The sequence below is a fragment of the Tachypleus tridentatus genome, chromosome 3, assembly GCF_004210375.1.
Source record: "Tachypleus tridentatus isolate NWPU-2018 chromosome 3, ASM421037v1, whole genome shotgun sequence".
NCBI lineage: Eukaryota > Metazoa > Arthropoda > Merostomata > Xiphosura > Limulidae > Tachypleus > Tachypleus tridentatus.
In genome coordinates, this window is record NC_134827.1 from 11,810,722 (window position 1) to 11,830,202 (window position 19,481).

The following is a 19,481-nucleotide window of genomic DNA, read 5'->3' on the forward strand; positions in this document are numbered from 1 at the left end:
AAAATCATTCTAACAGTATTCTTTAAAAGTATATCGGTGAATATTAAAATAAAAGTATAAAAAACACAAAATGTGAACTCTCAGAAAGTTTAAAAACTGTTAAGAAGTGCAAAGTATCACTAACGGTATTTAATGTGTAAATATATAAAATTAAAAACCATCTCGGAATAACTGGTATAGTTTACTGTAAAGGTATACGTTTAACACCATTAAACTACATAAAATTATGTAATAGAATTAAAGCTCTCCTGGAAAACATCCAGGAACTTTATTAAGAGGTTTGGGGCGTGTCGCAGTATTATCATATTTGTTATAAATGATTAATTACATAGAAAGGAAATATTGTAATTGACAGAGTTTAGTTTACGTAAATATACATATAGAAAAACCCAACAGAGAAATTAAAATCACTCATTTGTTTGTTTCATCTAAAAACTGTTTAACTATAAGTGTGGTTGTTGAAACGTCGTTTCAGCTCCTCGGTTATTAAACAATTTATTGTCTCTACTAACTCAGCAGTAAATCTGAAAGTTTATAATGCTATATTTGGGTTTCGGTACCTGCGGAGGGCAGAGCACAGATAACCCATTTGTAGCTTTGCGCCTAACAACAAGTAAACCTTTTATATATAGAATTACACCACTGGACAAAAGTACAGAGTGATGTGTTCCTCTACACAAAATAATGACATGTTTTAATAAAATTAAAAAAAAAACAAAAGCAAGACTGATAGGAAAAAAAGTCAACAACAAACTATATGCTTTTATTTATCAAACTAAGTTATTTCTTGCAAGGCAAAGCTAAGTTTGAAATCAATTCATTATAATGATTGATAGGAGTTTATACAGCAGTGAGTGTTCAACCACTTTGGTTACAATTAGTTGAAATAATGTCACGTTTTTACCTATTTTAGTATATATATATAATCAAATAATAATTGTATATTATTGATGAAAAAAAATTTACGAATGCACTTGATGAATAACCCACAACGCATGATTAAACATTGAAAATTAAACCCTGTTAAAAATGCATCATCATTAAGTGGAAAAAGTACTGCATGAATGTCATAGTGGTATCTATTTTACCTTCCACGTCACTTTAATGGAATTGGGACCCGTTGCTTGAGCTGCAACTTCTTCCGGCGGACCACTTGGAGCTAAATGTATGATGAATAAAATCTTAATGCAGTATGAAGTAAGACAAGAATTATAGTAGCGAACGCATTAGTAAAATTGTTATTTTTATTATTATTTTCCCCAACTCGTTCGTTAGCTACAAAAGCTTGAAAGAATCAAGTTGGTATTTTCCTAAACAGGATGTAACATCTTAAAAAATAAAGAAATCGAGCAGACTTCTGAAAAAAACGATAACACAGCAACATAAATGGTCTAATTAAATTAATACGTGTAAGATAAAAACTACGCACGTTTCATATTGTTTTTCGACTGTTTGGCTTGTTTTTGTGATGTGCATTAAATTATGTGAAGTATCTTAATTTTGTATTAACGTTTTTACGAGTTAATTTTGTTTTATATTATAAATAAAATGTATAAAATAAATTTGAAAATATACTTTCGATCACTTAATGTCCAGCCTGCAATGTCTAAAGCACTAAATTAAGTTTTCAGAAATCTTACTTACACATTCAAAAGTTCGTTCGTTCTTTCGCTCAAGGCTGCTCAAGGGTTATCTGTATTAACCTCCCCTAGTTTGGAGGTGATAATCTAAATGGAAAGTAGTTACTTAACGCTATTTGTAACCAATTAACGGATTACGATTCTGCTAAAGAATAGTGGATCGTCAATCAAATCATAACGTTCACGCGATTGAAAGAACGAACAGGCTTGGTGATGGGATTCAAACCCACGACCTTTAGAATAGAATTCCCTGACCACCAGACCATGCCAGGACTCCTGAAGCTGGTTGCCACAAAGTAGTGCTCTAATTAATTTTTCATTTGTTTAGATTAACGTGCGAGCATGAGTGAACAGGCACCAAAATGACAAATGATTCACGAGGTCTGGTGTTGCAGATGAAATGTTATTCATACGGTATAGATTCAAGTGTGAGGGAGACTAACTCCATCCTGACTCGTAGAATGGCTCACTTGATTTTATGAATTATGCTATGAACATTGTATACGAAAGAAGTACTGTATTTTTGTAAGAATCCTAAATTCAGTGTAAGTTGAATTAATGTTACAGAACGCACAATATCCGTTAACCAGTATAATATTAAAGTTAAAGTTTAATTTATATTGAGCGAGAGTCTCACCAATTACGACAAAAAGTTAATTATATTTTGGTTCAGAAACTTATAAGTAATAACTAGTTTTTTAAATAAATAAATCCTCTTACCTTCCTGTCCGGTTTTGACTCTTATTCGGTTACTCTCTCTTCCCCTGCCAATGATGTTTTGAGCATCAATACTCACCAGGTAAGAGCTATCTGGTTCTAGACCTCTGAGTACAGCTGTTCGCTGAGACCCTTCAACCGTTCGGTTAATTATTTGACTCCGTTGGTGACCTAGCAACATTCTTAAATATTTATCAGGTTGTAGAGGCAGTAAATAATATATTAACATTTTTATATCAAATCTTTTACCAATTCACTATTTTATCTTAAAGCTATGTATTTACTCTTTAAACATTTTTCAAATCCTCAGTGTTATTTTATTTTCTTTGTTTGAAATTAAGCACAAAGCTACACATTGGGCTAGCTATGCTCTGCCCACTACGAGTATCGAAATCGTGTTCCTAGCGGGGTGAGTCCGAAGACATGCCACTGGATGGCAATCGTCAGTGAACACGCAAAATTAGTGTTTAAGTTCATTTAAACCCACGTTCACTTCAGAGTGCTAGTTCTATACATATGTTGTTATATCCAAGAAGTCTCTTGGTGAAACAAACCAAGAATTTATTGAAGAATGTTTTGTGTTGTTGATAGTATTTTGAAACTTCATTTCATAGTTTCACTGAACACTCAAGATGTGACAAAAAGTCTAAAATGGAACTAAGCAACCTAAATTAAAATGATTTTATACATTAAATAATAATAATTTAGAATGCGTAACCACAACAATCTTTATATATCACAGATGATGACGGGCCCGGTATGGCCAAGTGGTTTAGACGCTCGACTCGTAATCTGAGAGTCGCGGGTCCAAATCCCCCTTGCACCAAACGTGCTCGTCCTTTCAGCCGTGGTGGCGTTAAAATGTACGGTCAATCCCACTATTCGTTGATAAAACAGTAGTCCAAGAGTTTGCGGCGGTGGGTGGTGATGACTGGCTGTCTTCCCTCTAGTCTTACAGTACTAAATTAGGGACGGCTAGCGCAGATAGCCCTCGTGTAGCTTTGCGCGAAATTAAAAAAAACAACTGACGATGAGATGCGAAGTTTTATAATTTATGCAGCTAGAATTTCTAGATAAGTAAGTAATTTCTATATCTATAATCAGACAAATATTTTCATGGTGTGTTTAAAATCGAAATTTATTGAAAAGTAATAGAGGTCTAGGCAGTGAAAAGGAAGAATATTTTAAGTATTTAATACCATCAAAACGTTTATTGTACATTTATTTTAGAGGAACTAAATTTCGCCAAAGGTGCATTAAGAAGTTTTACAGGGGATATGATAGTATGGGTAGTATATTTTAAAGCCGTATTATAGTGGATATTCCCATTGTTTTTCTTGAAACTTAACATTGTTTTTATTGTTCATCTTTCCCTTTTTTTCTCAGCAATATTGATTAGCTATTTGAATAAAATATACTTACATATGTATGATTCAGTTGCGTGTTGTTCGATTGTGCTATAAAAATAATGTCAGTTTTACGTTGGCCCAAGAACAATTCTCAAAGGGCGTTAAAGAAATTAATTTACAGGCTTGAAGGAATTGCATGTGAAAAATGCAACTTTCGTTTTGTGCAGTCATCTGTAGCCATGAAAACAGTAATGGAAGTTGCTCAGAATATCTAAGGCAATGCTAAGAAACATACTCTCAGCTTGGACAGTGGAAGAGGTATTACTCGATAACTTGAACTGCCATAAACTCAAATGGGAAACTATTAATGATGATAAAGACCACAAAGTTTACCAACTTGGACATCTGCATGCTGTTAGGGATGGCAATCCATTTTTGAAATTTTATTTTACAAATTGAATAATGTTCAAGTCGATGATCGGGGAAACGTAACTAGGAAACATCCTTTGAACAAACAAAATCAGTTTCCTTTTAATGGACATGTAAACTCAAAAAATTCTACCGTTCACAGATATGAAATTCTATGTTCAACTCACCAGAATCCTTCTTATTTCTGTATTTGTCATCGAAAAGAAAAAAATGTTGAAAACCACATTATATGATCCACATCTGGAGGATTAAAACACTGAGAACGAAGATTTCCGACAAGACACAGTAATTTTCCGTATTTTTCATATTATTAAAAGGCTTGTGACATGCACTTTCACTGACGACAAAATCATGAATCGTTCATTAACGTAAAGATAAACATTGAGACCCATTGACACTGCATTAATAGACTTTTGACTGTTACATTTTCTCAATAGAAATTGAACAAAAATCTTGAAGGACATGAAAGTGGCCGTTAGAAATAAGACTGCGATGATCAGTGAACATTGTCCAGAACAGATGATGCCTGCAGTATGTTCATTATTGGATGGGCTTGGTATGCTAATTAAGAATGACAGAAACTATTTTTAACACTTTTTTATGACAGTTTCTAAAACAGTGTACATATCCAAACTTTCCTAGATGAAACTTATGGCTCTCAATGAGCTACTGGTAAGACTTAGTTCCCCTAGGATAAGAAGATAAAAAATACATTTTAAATGTAGAATTTTCATTATAATTATCCAATATATACAGGATGTTATTATCCAACGTGACACTTATTTTTCACAGAACTTAATTTGCTGCAACGCCACTTTCGAATAGCTTTCAGTCATTTAAAGCTAGTATTAGTATTGTAACTTTTAGACAAAATTAACATGTTTGCTATAAACTATTCCGTAAAAGTAATTTATTTATTGAATATATTGATTGAAAATACTTTGCTTTGAGCTGCGATTCACATTTGTATTTTTAGATTGCTTAATAATTTCTTTGTCTTTATTGAGTTTATAACCATGTTTTTAGTGTTTTCATTTTAATGTATTCTGTTATTTATTATTGTCATAAATAACAACTTCATGTTATTAGATGATAAAAACATGAAGTAACATTGCTTTTTATAATAGTCATAGTGTTAACATTTGAAGGAATGTGGGCCTGGCATGGCCTAGCGCGTTAAGGCGTGCGCTTCGTAATCTGAGGGTCGCGGGTTCGCGCCCGAGTCGCGACAAAACATGCCCGCCCTCCCAGTCGTGGGGGCGTTATAATGTGACGGTCAATCCCACTATTCGTTGGTAAAAGAGTAGCCCAAGAGTTGACGGTGGGTGGTGATGACTAGCTGCTTTCCCTCTAGTCTTACACTGCTAAATTAGGGACGGCTAGCACAGATAGTCCTCGAGTTGCTTTGTGCGAAATTCCAAAACAAACAAACAAACTTGAAGGAATGCAACGTCTTTTGGTGTTATAATTCTATGAAAGATTCATATTCCAAGGTGCACTTGACTCAGGTTAAAGAAAAACTTAAGTGAAGTAATAAATAACAAGTATTAAAAGATTAATACAAAACTATATATATATATACATATATATACTCGACTATTTTACCTGGTAATTCCTTGTGATATTTTATAATGTATCGAGAGATGTCGCTATTTCCTGTGTAGGGTTCTTCCCAGGCCAATGAAATAGTTCTTCCTGTGACGTTAGTTACAGATAAGTTGGATGGTGGCCCGGGTTCTTCTAGAAAGATAATATTATAAACAACTTTGAAATTCTGAAAAAGCTTGAGATTTAAAAGCTCTCCTACTTTAGTTACACACACACGTAATTATTCAAATACTTTGGATACTACTTATAGCACTAAAACATTCCTAGCTTTCTATAATTTATATAACAAAAGAAAGTTTGTTGCGTCGGCTGGCTTTACAATTTTCGTACAAAATTTCGTAAAGGGATATATATATCCGTGCCTAAGTTTCAACTAATAGATCAGTAAGGAGAGAGCTAGATAGTAGCACCAACTGTCAACTCTAGAACAACTGTCTCTGATTGAATAATGTGATTTGACTATTACTTTTAAAGATTACTCACTACATCAAAGTGCAAATTGACCCGTGAACCATGAACACTCGGAATTCAAAGTCAGACCAAGTTAACCTCTACGGCCACACCCAAACCAAAAAGAAAAACACGAGACAAAAAGAGTTTAAACATTTCTTTGGAGTTAAGAACTTTCTACTTAAGTTATCAACGAGATAGCCAGGCGTAGACAACTTGCGGTTCTCAGAATATATGCTGTGTCCACTGAGTGAAATCGAAACCGTGATTTTAGCGTTGTAAATCCGAAGACTCACGTTTTCCCGCAGCAGACCTTTTTCTTTAGGTTACATTGCATTAGTGTATACTGAGGTTTTCTATCTTTTTTTGGTCTTAGACGAAAGCAAAAAAGTCTTTTCTTTTTTGATGGGTTGCCGACCAACCGTAAGCTGTTAGGTGCATAGGCTGTTTTATTAAATTATAGTGCACGTTACTGACTTCAATAAAAAGTATTTGTACGCTCATGCGCATATGAAGGTTGAGTTGTAAAACTTTATAGACTTAAAATCACATTGTCTACATACGACCCTCACTCTCTTGTTAAACATACCAGAGAAGTATATGTATGTGTAATTGGAATATTTACGCGATATAAACAAACACGATCGAGTTTTTATGTATCAGAATAAAAACATTTTCAGTGAGAATTATTCTTTCACTCAGGCGCCTCGTCCCTGAAATCTATAGTAACGATCTTCATAGCTTAGCACCAGGTAAAACATGAGAACTTCAAAAACTTGGCTGTTACATGTTATTGCGTTCACGTGACACACACACAAGGCGCACACAGGCAGACGTGACCTACCGAAGGAATAGCTGATAACAATGCAATGCTTTATTCATTGTTAAGTGTTACTTTACATTGAATAATGATATTTAGTTATGATCATAAAAGTTACGTTATTTACGATAAATAAAGCAATAAATTATACAGTATATTATTAGTAAATAATAAGCTAAACTTATTTTGTTGAATCTGACTACCTTGAATTAGTAACTGGATTTTCATCTCGTCACGTCCATATTCGTTGTGAGAACGACACAAATAAATCCCCGAGTCATTTCTGTCAGCATTAATGATTTCTAGTATAGAAACTGCAGTTGACTGTTGTAATTCTGAAGTAGAAAATCTAAAAAAAAATTAGAAAATCACTTTATATAGAGACTTTTAACCTTTCAGGTATTTTAGTGTACTTATCTATTTCGCAAAGTTACAAGTTGTATATTATTATATTTTCTTTTTATTTATACCTTGGATATTTAGGTTATTAAGTAAGGTATATAAGCTGATGTCATGCATGCCCGAACATACATGTTTAAAATGTGGATAATTTTAAAAATTTTATTACTCAATATCAGGACACATCGCAGCAACATTAATTTGTTCACAATCTTTGACAAAAACAAAATCACATTTACTTTTTTGTTCTTTAATGAAAAACGTAGCTCGGTATTAAATTTGATGAATGTGTTTATTTGATTTCGATATTTTGATCAGATTGTTTTTGTACGGCTGATTTCAAAACAATCAGAAAGAAATAATTGAATTTATTATTTTTTGAGTCACCTAGTGGCGAAACAATAAAACAAACGCATATAAGTTAGGTATAATAAAGATCTCTTATTGATATAATATCTTAATACAGAATTAGAAAAAGTACTACTACAGTAAAAGATGATTGCATATTGATTATTTTTTCAATTAATATATAGAAACAATGATATATTTTAGAATATTTGTTTGAGAGAATGTAAGAAATTTACTATTATATATTTATTTAAATATCTATGTTTGTTTAAGTTTGATATGTATTTAGAAATGCATGTAACTCATATTGTTAAATAAGTATTGCGAAAGTTCCGCCTATTTTCTATATTTATAGAAGATTCTCGAGTGTAAAAATCAACAATGTATGTTTTACGAAAGCAGTAACAAATATTCGAATATTGTTGCCAGTTGAACATTCAAGAACTTTACCATAAAAGTTTATAAATCGATGCGCCATGAGACAGTTGAAGATTGTTGGTTTACTTCAGTCAGTATACTATAAACCTCCGAAGATATAACTGTGAAAAACGTTTATTAATAGGAAAACTACATGTATTTGACCAAGAATGTTTATAGTATTCGAACATTATAAGCTGTTTAACTTCAGAGAATTAACTTCGAACGTTAGCATTTCTACGAGGACATTAGATATCTTTCCTGGTGGAAAGTCAGCTTGTAAAAGGCGTGAGACCAGCCAAGAATATAGCTAGTCAGCTTCCCGTAAAGTGAACTGTAATGATATCAACTCTAAAATAATTCGCTCATCGTAAACCGTCGATAAAATATTCAGTTTCAGAGAAAACTCAATATTTGTACAAGAAAGAGTGAGAAAGAGCAATTTAAAATGAAATAACAACAACAAAAAAGTACTAAATGTTCATCATGCTAAATGTTATCAACTAGTTACTCTTTATTTTCATTAAACTGGAATCATGTTGATAGAAACTGTCACGTGTTTGAGCTTCATATTTTGAAGAAACTTAGTGGTTATCTATCACTGAGTAAAAAAGTTGAAAATCAATTTTGATGAAAGTTCTGTATTTAGGTTTCTAAGAATACTGCAAGACTAGTTATTTTACTTTGTTATTGACAATAGGGTCAATTCTTGTGAGGAACTATTATTTGTGTTTTGGTACACAAAAAAGCTACATACACGTGTGACAGAAAGTATTTCCGTTTTAAAACATTCAACAGATACTAACTATACTTTATTCGGCATAAATATATTGTTATTCAGAAGCTTAATATTTTAAAGAGAAATAGATATGATAAATGACCGTTTTTAAAGGTCAAACGCCGAAATGCCTAATTTCTATTTTGTAATGAAGTTCGCTTTTCTTTCTTTTTCCTTCTCCTTTTCGCAGGGTCCGGCATGTCCAGGTGGGTTAAGGCGTGAGACTCGTAATTTGAAGGTCGCGGGTTCGCATTCCCGTTGCGTCAAACATGCTCGCCCTTTCAGCCGTGGGGGCGTTATAAGGTTTCGGTCAATTTCACTATTCGTTGGTAAAAGAGTAGCCCAAGAGTTGATGGTGGGTGGTGATAACTAGTTGCCTTCCCTCTAGTCTTACACTGCTAAATTAGGGACGGCTAGAGCAGATAGCCCCCGAGTAGCTTTGTGCTAAATTCAAAAACAAACAAACAAACCTTCCCGCAGCAGGAAGGAACATCCTCTGAAAACATTCTTGTTATCGGGTATCTTCCTATGTTAAAATTATTATTTTTTTAGAGATCTCTCGTTTTCAGTTTCTGCTTTAAAGCTTTTGTTATCAATTTTATCTTTCAAAACTAATAAAGCTGAAAACTGAAATGAGATGATTTATTGGGTTGCGTATGTGTTCAAATGCTTCTGAAGTATTACAAAATCATAAAGCATGATGAACCTCTAAATGGTTTTCCAAAACATATAAAAAACGTATTACAAAAAAATCCTCACCTTAGTCGTTAAAAAAGCAAACTGTTTAGTTCATGCTATAATATATATTTTTATGTGTACATGTAATCTCTTACTTATATCTCGAGCTGTTGGTTAACATACGACCGTTCTTCTTCCAAGTAAATTTTATTGGCTTGTCTCCTGCCGCTGAACAGGAAAGATCGACTGACTGGCCTTTCTGTGCAGAATGAGATCTGAATTTGACGGCAAAAGTTGGAGGCTCTACAAAGAATATATTGTTATGAGGAAATATAGCATAACTTTCTAAAGGATCCATATAGTAACTTATTTTATAAAATACTATGAGGATATTTTGTCGGTGAAATATATTTTATTGTAAAATAAAATGCATTTCTGGTCCATAATAAGTAAATGCAATGTGAAAGTGTTTTCCGAATGCACGAATTTTCGTTACGAAAGATGCTATAAGAATAGCGTTCCGAAAAACAAAAACCGTATTTTATAATTATGTTAACATAATTCAAATGAACGCTTTAGCTTTGCCATTCAGAAGTGAAAGTAACAACAACAAATACTTAGGTTAGGCCATCACACTGATTTAGTACGTATCAGCTCGATTTACATCTATCCTTTATGTACGTTTTTTCCGTGAATCCATAAACAACTTAAAGGTTAAAATGAACATCTGTCATTCTTTGTGTAAGTAGCATTTCTAATGAAGGATTATATAACAAATTCAACAGTTCAACACAGATTAGTTGCTGTTCATCTTATTTATCCTTTTCTACCTCTGAATCTGTGTTTAGATATAAAAGTTCTCTGTTATTTTCAGTTGATGAGAAAAAGCTTATATATAAGATATAGTGTCAGTTTGTTCATTTATCGTTTTTTTTTCCTATAAAAAGACCAGAAAAAATATTAAACCTGATAAACTGCTCCAAACCAAGATAACTGAATCCTTTCACTACCTGTCAGAAACAACCAAAAACGTTAGGTTATTTCTTTCGTACAAGAAATGCCTTGTTAAAAACAGTTAATTTGTTTGTTTGGAAATTTCGCACAAAGCTACTCGAGGGCTATCTGTGCTAGCCGTCCCTAATTTAGCAGTGTAAGACTAGAGGGAAGGCAGCTAGTCATCACCACCCACCGCCAATTCTTGGGCTACTCTTTACCAACGAATAGTGGGATTGACCGTCACATTATACACCCCCACGGCTGGGAGGGCGAGCATGTTTAGCGCGACGCGGGCGCGACCCTCGGATTACGAGTCGCACGCCTTACGCGCTAGGCCATGCCGGGCCCAGTTAATTTGAAGCCAAGAAAAATCTCTCATTATAAGTAATATAAAGGGCATTAAAAGGACATAGTAAAGAACATATATGACACAATAATAATATGACATTCTTTAACAGTTTTATGAAATGCATTTCTTTGGGAATTATTCTTCGAAATATAAGGCCCATTGGAATTTGTTCCAAACATTTTGTAACTTTAATTTTTTTTTAGTTTCTTGACTTAAGTTATCGCATCTAATTTCGAACTATTGAGAGAAGAAATACTAAAAATATCATTATGCTTTGTTCTCTTTTGAGAAAAATAATATTTTTATTGTGTACGGTATTCTTAAATTGTTCTAAATAATCGATTTTCATTATACGTTTTCTCATGTTTTCTGTAACAAATCTTGAAACGTTGTGCCAAGAAACACAGAGTTATCAAGTTCACAAATTACTTTGAGAAATAAATTAAAAATATTAAGTTGAAAATGGCTTCACAGAACTCGGAAAGAATAGAAGAATGTTACACGGCGACAAATGTAATATAACTGATCAACTGTAATATAAATGTAATATAATTGATCAACTGTAATATAAATGTAATATAACTGATCAACTGTAATATAACTGATCAACAAGTGTATAGTTCATTATTTTATTTTCTGTTGTTTTAGAATAATATGGATGAATTTTTAAATGCAAAAACTGACTATCAGATAATTCTGGGCCCGGCATGGCCAAGCGTGTTAAGGTGTTCGACTCGTAATCCGAGGGGCGCGGGTTCGAATCCCGGTCGCACCAAACATGCTCGCCCTTTCAGGCGTGGGGGCGTTATAATGTTACGATCAATCCCACTATTTGTTGGTAAAAGAGTAGTCCAAGAGTTGTCGGTGGGTGGTGATGACTAGCTGCCTTCCCTCTAGTCTTACAATGCTAAATTAGGGACGGCTAGCGCAGATAGACCTCGAGTAGCTCCAATTTATATTAAATCCTTACGACATTATCATGTTCATCTTGTTTAAATAAAATGTTTGTTTGTTTGAAATTAAACACAAAGCTATCGTTTGAACAGCTAGAAAGTACAAAAGTCCATTGGAATTGGCGGTGTATATATGTGGTCAAATTGGATTGTTGTGATTCCAGTTTTTCTGTCTCGAATTTTTTAACTTTTGACTTGCGAACCTTCGCCAACTTCAGCTTCTCGTTTAATATATGTATAGCTTCATCTCAATGAACCAGAAACTTTAATTTGCAGATGAGGTTATTAGTTTAAACTGGTTTAGATTGTGGTTTCAGAGCCCGCTGCTGTGTTAAACAATTTGCTATACGACCTTCTCGACTTCAGTAGAGAACACTGAAGGTTTATTTCTTTGAAATGTTGCATTTCTTGGCATCATTTAACTATTTCGCCATATGGAAAGTGCTCTTTGAAAATAAGCCTATCGGTGGAGGTAAGCCAAATATTTAAGGGTTAAACGTCACCTATGGTATCATGCCCCAAACATGCTCGCCCTTTCAGCCGTGGGGGCGTTATAATGTGACGGTCAATCCGTCGGTAAAAAGTAGCCCAAGAGTTGGTGGTGGGTGGTGATGACTTGCTGTCTTCCCCCTAGTCTTACACTACTAAATTAGGGACGGCTAGCGCAGATAGACCTCGAGTAGCTCCAATTTATATTAAATCCTTACGACATTATCATGTTCATCTTGTTTAAATAAAATGTTTGTTTGTTTGAAATTAAACACAAAGCTACACAATAGGCTACCTGTACTCTGCTTACAACGGGTTCGAAATGTGATTTCTAGAGGTGTGAGTCCGCACAGCTAAAGTGCAGTTAACTTTTTATACAGTAAAAGTCTTGAGGTTTTCTTGAAATTGACTGTTTATACATTTATAAGGTATTTGACATTTTCGATTTAAGTTGTACATTATACGACTCAGACGGGGGTAAAAGATCAAATAAAAGATCCCAAAAATTCTAGCATAATTGTTTTCAATTTAGAAATTCTAACTGGAGCAAGAAAAACCAGTCAGCAACACCTACTGCAGACAAGGTTAACCTTTATGAAATAATGAGATTGACTGTCATTCATTAAATATGCACAAATCTAAAAGTGCAGAACGAGTTCAGCGAAAGTTGGATCATTAGGTAAGGAGCCCAGTACTTTAACCACTGGATCACGTCCAACCAAGACATCACTAAGTGACAAATAAGTGAGACGTGTACAAACGACTATGACAGAAGAAGAAATGGTACAATATAATCAGCTTTAAAATAAGTTATACAGCTGTCGTATTTTGAAAGGTAAGATTTCCTTGAAAACAACAAGAGAACGATCATAATTTCAGTTAAAAATAAATTTAAATTACTGCTTAATATCTGTGAATTTTAGCGGCATTAATGTAGAAGGAGGTTATTTTCTGTATTAGTAAATTCTTATGTAAAACAACGTTTATTTTAAATCTTAAATAAAAAGAATTTTAATAATCATTGTGTTTTCTTCTACCAAAGCCACATTGGGCTATCTGTTGCGCCCAGCGAGGGAAAGCAAACGCCTGATTTTGATATTGTAAATCTGTAAATATACCGTTGTACTCGTGGGGAGCGTAATCTGTATCATACTTATCAGTTTATCATGTAGTAACAACGTAAAACAAATTTTGATGACATTTTATGTCGCTGTACAAAGTAAATAAAAACTTTTTTGTTAGATGTTACACTACATAATGGACTATATGCGTTGTATTCAACACGGGGATCGAATCTCATATTTTAGCAGTAAAAGCCTTCTGAGAGTGATACAAACATGCGAATTATTTATTTTGCAAAACACACTAAGATAATACATAAATTCGTATGTAAATAATTGACATTAGTATATAAGAGTTGATAGTAAAATGACATTTTTTTTTCTGCAACAAACAGGAAAACAAACAGTATAAACCCAGCATGGCCTGGTTGTTAGAGCACTCGATTCGTAATATGAGGGTTGCGGATTCGAATCCCCGTCGTACCAAACATGCTCGCCCTTACAGCCATGGGGGCGTTATAATGTGACGGACAATCCCACTATTCATTGGTAAAAGAGTAGCCCAAGAGTTGGCGCTGGGTGGTATTGACTAGCTGCCCTCCTTCTAGTCTTACGCTGCTAAATTAGAGATGGCTAGAGCAGATAGCACGTGGGTAGCTTTGCTTGAAATTAAAAACAAACAAACAAACAGAACAGTCTAAGAAATTAGAAGAATGCTAATATACTTTTTTTAGCTTCATTCGTTTCGGTAGAAGGGTATTTATTTGTGTTTTTGTATTTATAACAAAGCTGATAAGGATACTGTTTTACAGAAGTGTATCTCTCTGACACCAAGCGAATAAATTAATGCTGGAAAAAATAAATCACGAAATTAAATATGAAAACTTAGTTTAAAAATAAAGGTTGACGTGTAAATAAAGAAAGCTGAAATAGATAGGTATTGTATTTGCTAAATGCCTTGAGTCTCATAAAAAATATCACTAGGTTTTGTAAAATTTACATTTTAGGCCACTTAATTAGATACACTTACGATGTACAGTGAGGTTGGTTAATTTGTTTAAGTTTGCACCGTAACCATTTCTGGCTTCACATAGGTAATAACCTTCTTCGTCTTTGCTAGCTGAATGAATGAAGAGAGAACCGTTTGGATACACAGTGTGTTTGTGACTGTTGTAGATAGGGGTATAATCTGCAGGTTCATTATCTAAAGAAAAGAAACAAATTAGTAAAATATAAGGAAAATAAGAACGGAAAATTTACACATACGAGATTAAAATTTCTGAGTTATGTTTAAGCAGGAAAGACATAAAAGGAAAAATGTAAGTGGTAATTGTTTTACAGAAAATGTAAGTGACAGCTTTGTTAGAGTAGTAATTGTTTTACAGAAAATGTAAATAACAGCTTTGTTCAAGTGGTAATTGTTTTACAGAAAATGTAAGTGACAGCTTTGTTAGAGTGGTAATTGTTTTACAGAAAATGTAAATAACAGCTTTGTTCAAGTGGTAATTGTTTTACAGAAAATGTACGTGACAGCTTTGTTCAGGTAGTAATTGTTTTACAGAAAATGTAAGTGACAGCTTTGTTAGAGTGGTAATTGTTTTACAGAAAATGTAAGTGACAGCTTTGTTAGAGTGGTAATTGTTTTACAGAAAATGTAAATAACAGCTTTGTTCAAGTGGTAATTGTTTTACAGAAAATGTACGTGACAGCTTTGTTCAGGTAGTAATTGTTTTACAGAAAATGTAAGTGACAGCTTTGTTAGAGTGGTAATTGTTTTACAGAAAATGTAAATAACAGCTTTGTTCAAGTGGTAATTGTTTTACAGAAAATGTAAGTGACAGCTTTGGTAGAGTGGTAATTGTTTTACAGAAAATGTAAATAACAGCTTTGTTCAAGTGGTAATTGTTTTACAGAAAATGTAAGTGACAGCTTTGTTCAAGTGGTAATTGTTTTACAGAAAATGTAAGTGACAACTTTGTTAGGGTGGTAATTGTTTTACAGAAAATGTAAGTGACAGCTTTGTTAGGATGATAATTGTTTTACAGAAAATGTAAGTGACAGCTTTGTTAGGGTGGTAACTGTTTTACAGAAAATGTGAGTGACAGCTTTGTTGGGTGGTAATTGTTTTACAGAAAATGTAAGTGACAGCTTTGTTAGGGTGATAATTGTTTTACAGAAAATGTAAGTGACAGCTTTGTTAGGGTGGTAATTGTTTTACAGAAAATGTAAGTGACAGCTTTGTTAGGATGGTAACTGTTTTACAGAAAATGTAAGTGACAGCTTTGTTAGGGTGGTAATTGTTTTACAGAAAATGTAAGTGACAGCTTTGTTAGGATGGTAACTGTTTTACAGAAAATGTAAGTGACAGCTTTGTTAGGGTGGTAATTGTTTTACAGAAAATGTAAGTGACAGCTTTGTTAGGATGGTAACTGTTTTACAGAAAATGTAAGTGACAGCTTTGTTAGGGTGGTAATTGTTTTACAGAAAATGTAAGTGACAGCTTTGTTAGGGTGGTAACTGTTTTACAGAAAATGTAAGTGACAGCTTTGTTAGGGTGGTAACTGTTTTACAGAAAATGTAAGTGACAGCTTTGTTAGGGTGGTAACTGTTTTACAGAAAATGTAAGTGACAGCTTTGTTAGGGTGGTAATTGTTTTACAGAAAATGTAAGTGACAGCTTTGTTATGGTGGTAATTGTTTTATAGAAAATGTAAGTGACAACTTTGTTCGGGTGGTAAATGTTTTACAGAGTCATTTCCTTAAGAATATTTTGTTAATTAAACGAAAATGTTGTTTTAATGAATTTTATTTAGAATTATATACTTTAATAAATAGATTGTTTGTTTTAGTGAAAACTAAACAACAGGCTACGTGAACTATTTCAATTTGGGAATCGAACCCTGGATTTAGCCATGTGAGCCCAGAAATTTACCACTAACACACTGTAGACATAAGAAACAGAGATTGGATACTTAGAAAGAGATGACCATCATTTCTGATTTCTATCCACACTTTTGGTTAAACTTTTTGTAACGCTTGTTATATATATTTGTATATTACACAAGTTTCAGAGTAAAGTTTAAGCACATTACCATGGTATTTGAAATAAATGGTTAAAATGTTATATTAAACCTTCTTTTTAAACAGAAAGTAAAAGAACTAGTGTAAAGCAAACAATCATTCATTCATAAGGCTGATAAACGACATATAATTAAAATAATTTTCCATAAAAACTTTAACATTATGAACAAGAAAATAGTAAGTTAGAACAATAACTGTAAATAATACATTGGCAAAGTGATTCGTTACATCATTTCATTACATTGCTAATTATATTTCTATAAACATGACTGAGTCAGAACGAGATGCATCATATACATTAACAAAGAATATTGAGTCATTAGAATAAATAATGTGATCTATTGGGTTGAGGAATAATTCGTGAGCGTTTTTTCAAGTTAAAAAAATATATTCATAAATGAAACGCTTTCGCAAAATATTTCATGTCATTTGGTAGATAATTTTTTGCTCTAATAGATGGTGTGTTTGATTTTCATATGTCTTTAATTTTTACTTTCATTTTCAGCTCATTAAATGGAATGTCAAGTGGACAAAATCAAGCATTTTCGACACCATCTGCTTTTCTCATTTAATTTCTTGCAATTTCGTTTACAACAATGCATACTATATACCTAGGTATTACATGAAATAAAGTATCATAATAAATGTTTTGGGTGTAATGTGTTCATGCATTGAAGTATTGTATAGTCTTGCATGTAATGCTTGAATGAAATTATTTAAAAACGCTCACGAATTATTCCTCAACCTAATATGATCTTGAAGCAAGCAGAAGATAAACAATCACAGTTATCACATTTTATGTGATTAATCTGTAAAACTGTTGAGGCCCTAAGTTTAAAGTAATGTTATTTATTCAAAGAACTGATCAGAAAAAATAAAAATTAAAGCCAAAATATTTCATTAAAAATACCTGCCCAAAAGGTATATTTTAAAATGAAGTTAATTCTCTTTAAGTTGAGTTTGAGCTAGGGTATTTATTAAAAATTCGTGTAGTATTTCAGATAAGTTAGAAATGTGATATTTGTTGAAAATTAGGGTATTATTTTAGATGAGTTAGGACTAGAATACATGTTGAGAAGCAGTATAGTATTTTAGTGGAGTTAGAACTAGAATATGTTATGAAAATCGGAGTACTATTTTAGTTGAGTTAGAACTAGAATACATGATGAAAATCAGGATAATATTCTAGTGAAGTAAGAACTAGAATATATTTTGAGAAGCAGGGTAGTATTTTAGTTGAGTTAGAACTAGAATATGTGTTGAGAAGCAGGGTAGTATTTTAGTTGATTTAGAAAGAGGGTATGTGTTGACAATTCGGTGGACATCGGAAACTTTCCCTAGCCTTGCATAAAAATGATTGAAAATACTGAAAACAATAATCCTTAAATAAGTATTTGTGGCAAAGCTATGTAAGAATTAATAAAGGTGTGTCAAACTGATGGGTATGTAGTTGCAATATGAAGGTAGTATTGATAGCAGAAAATACATGAGAATAAATAACTTTGTATAATTTGTAGCACAGAGGCACAGGAAGAAACTGGGTAATTATTAAAGATAATAATACATAACTGAAAAGTCTAAATTAAAAATTTGTCTATTTTCTTTGAAACTATTTAATTTTCAAGTTCACCTAAGTGAATTTCCATGATAAAAAGTCTGGTTTTTAATTACAACAGAATATTGAATAACAGTGATTGAACTGGAATAACGAATTTCACTGGTTAATAAATTTAATTTCCAAGAACGTTAATGAGGTATAATCATATCATATAGAATTCATATTAAAATGCATCATGTTCGTTTATTCTCATTAAAATAATAGGTTTTTATTATTGTCTATCTTTATTATAACCAATTCTTAAATGGCCAACGTTGATTTCTAATTATTGCTATTGCGTTTATGATACGATATCGTTATTGTTTAAGATGTTATTGTCATTAATAAAATAAAGTTGGGAAAAGTAAAGTTAAAAATGAGTGTAACAATAACATTCTCTTTTGTCGATGAATCAAAGATAGAATAATGAATATAATATAACACAGTGAGAACACCTTTCTTACTTGTAGCTTTCCTCCATGTTATTGTAGGCGCCGGTAGACCCTCTGCACTGCAGTCAATTCTAACTGATCCTTCTAAGATAACTTCAGAGTTCTGTGGCTCCAAAATCCAGCTTGGAGGAACTGTAAACAGAATCCAACCCCTCAGACTAGGATTGCTTTATATATACACTCACATCAATAATTCAAATTAAAATAATTACTAAATAAAATTATTAAGATATTATTTCTAGTAAATAATTATAAAATTATATACACTTCTACTTGAAAACTGTAACATAATGCGTTTTATGTTTTCATATTTTAAGACAATTTTACAAGTTTACTACCTTATTAAAAGGTAATCTAATCACGCTTTCGCTAGAATCGAAAATACAGATGAACCGATTAGTGTTAATACCTAAAGCTCATTAGCTCGCATACTGATGAAGTTAATGTGATATTAGCATGCTATATGCTGAAGTCCCGGTTCCATTGATGAGTGATGTTTTGGAAGTTAATGTTGTGTATGATGCATTTCACAAGTTAACCTGCTTAAATTAGCTATATATAGGCAAATCTAATTAACACGTGAGAGAGTATACATTTATACTAGCTTTCAAAGATATTTAATACACTTAAAATAAGTATAAATCACAAATAGGCTGATTTAATATGTGATGATTGTTCTATGCAACCAAAGTAGAAATGATACAAAATGATGAAAGCTGTGTTAGCAACGCTTGCATCTTTCACTGAAATAGCCACTAGAAGCCACTTCCAACTCTTTACCTGACTGCGATGATAATTAACAATAACTTGGTTTGGGTTGTTATGAATACCAATTAGTACAGAATATTTTGGGAAGTAAGGACTTAAGGTT

At 32.7% G+C, this 19,481-nt stretch overlaps 1 protein-coding gene across 3 annotated transcripts in view; it reads right to left on the bottom strand.

Annotated features, from left to right (window-relative positions):
- The window catches only part of LOC143246361 (cell adhesion molecule Dscam2-like), an 85,910-nt gene that overhangs the window by 19,947 nt on the left and 46,482 nt on the right, over nt 1-19,481 (bottom strand). For all 3 annotated transcript variants that reach the window (XM_076492940.1, XM_076492939.1, XM_076492938.1), the window contains exons 5-11: nt 18,623-18,742; nt 14,512-14,685; nt 9,789-9,936; nt 7,217-7,362; nt 5,741-5,875; nt 2,361-2,528; nt 1,089-1,159 (exon numbers count right to left, since the gene is read on the bottom strand). In XM_076492940.1, the coding sequence (XP_076349055.1) occupies nt 1,089-1,159; nt 2,361-2,528; nt 5,741-5,875; nt 7,217-7,362; nt 9,789-9,936; nt 14,512-14,685; nt 18,623-18,742 (962 nt within the window). The remainder of the gene's footprint in view (nt 1-1,088; nt 1,160-2,360; nt 2,529-5,740; nt 5,876-7,216; nt 7,363-9,788; nt 9,937-14,511; nt 14,686-18,622; nt 18,743-19,481) is intronic.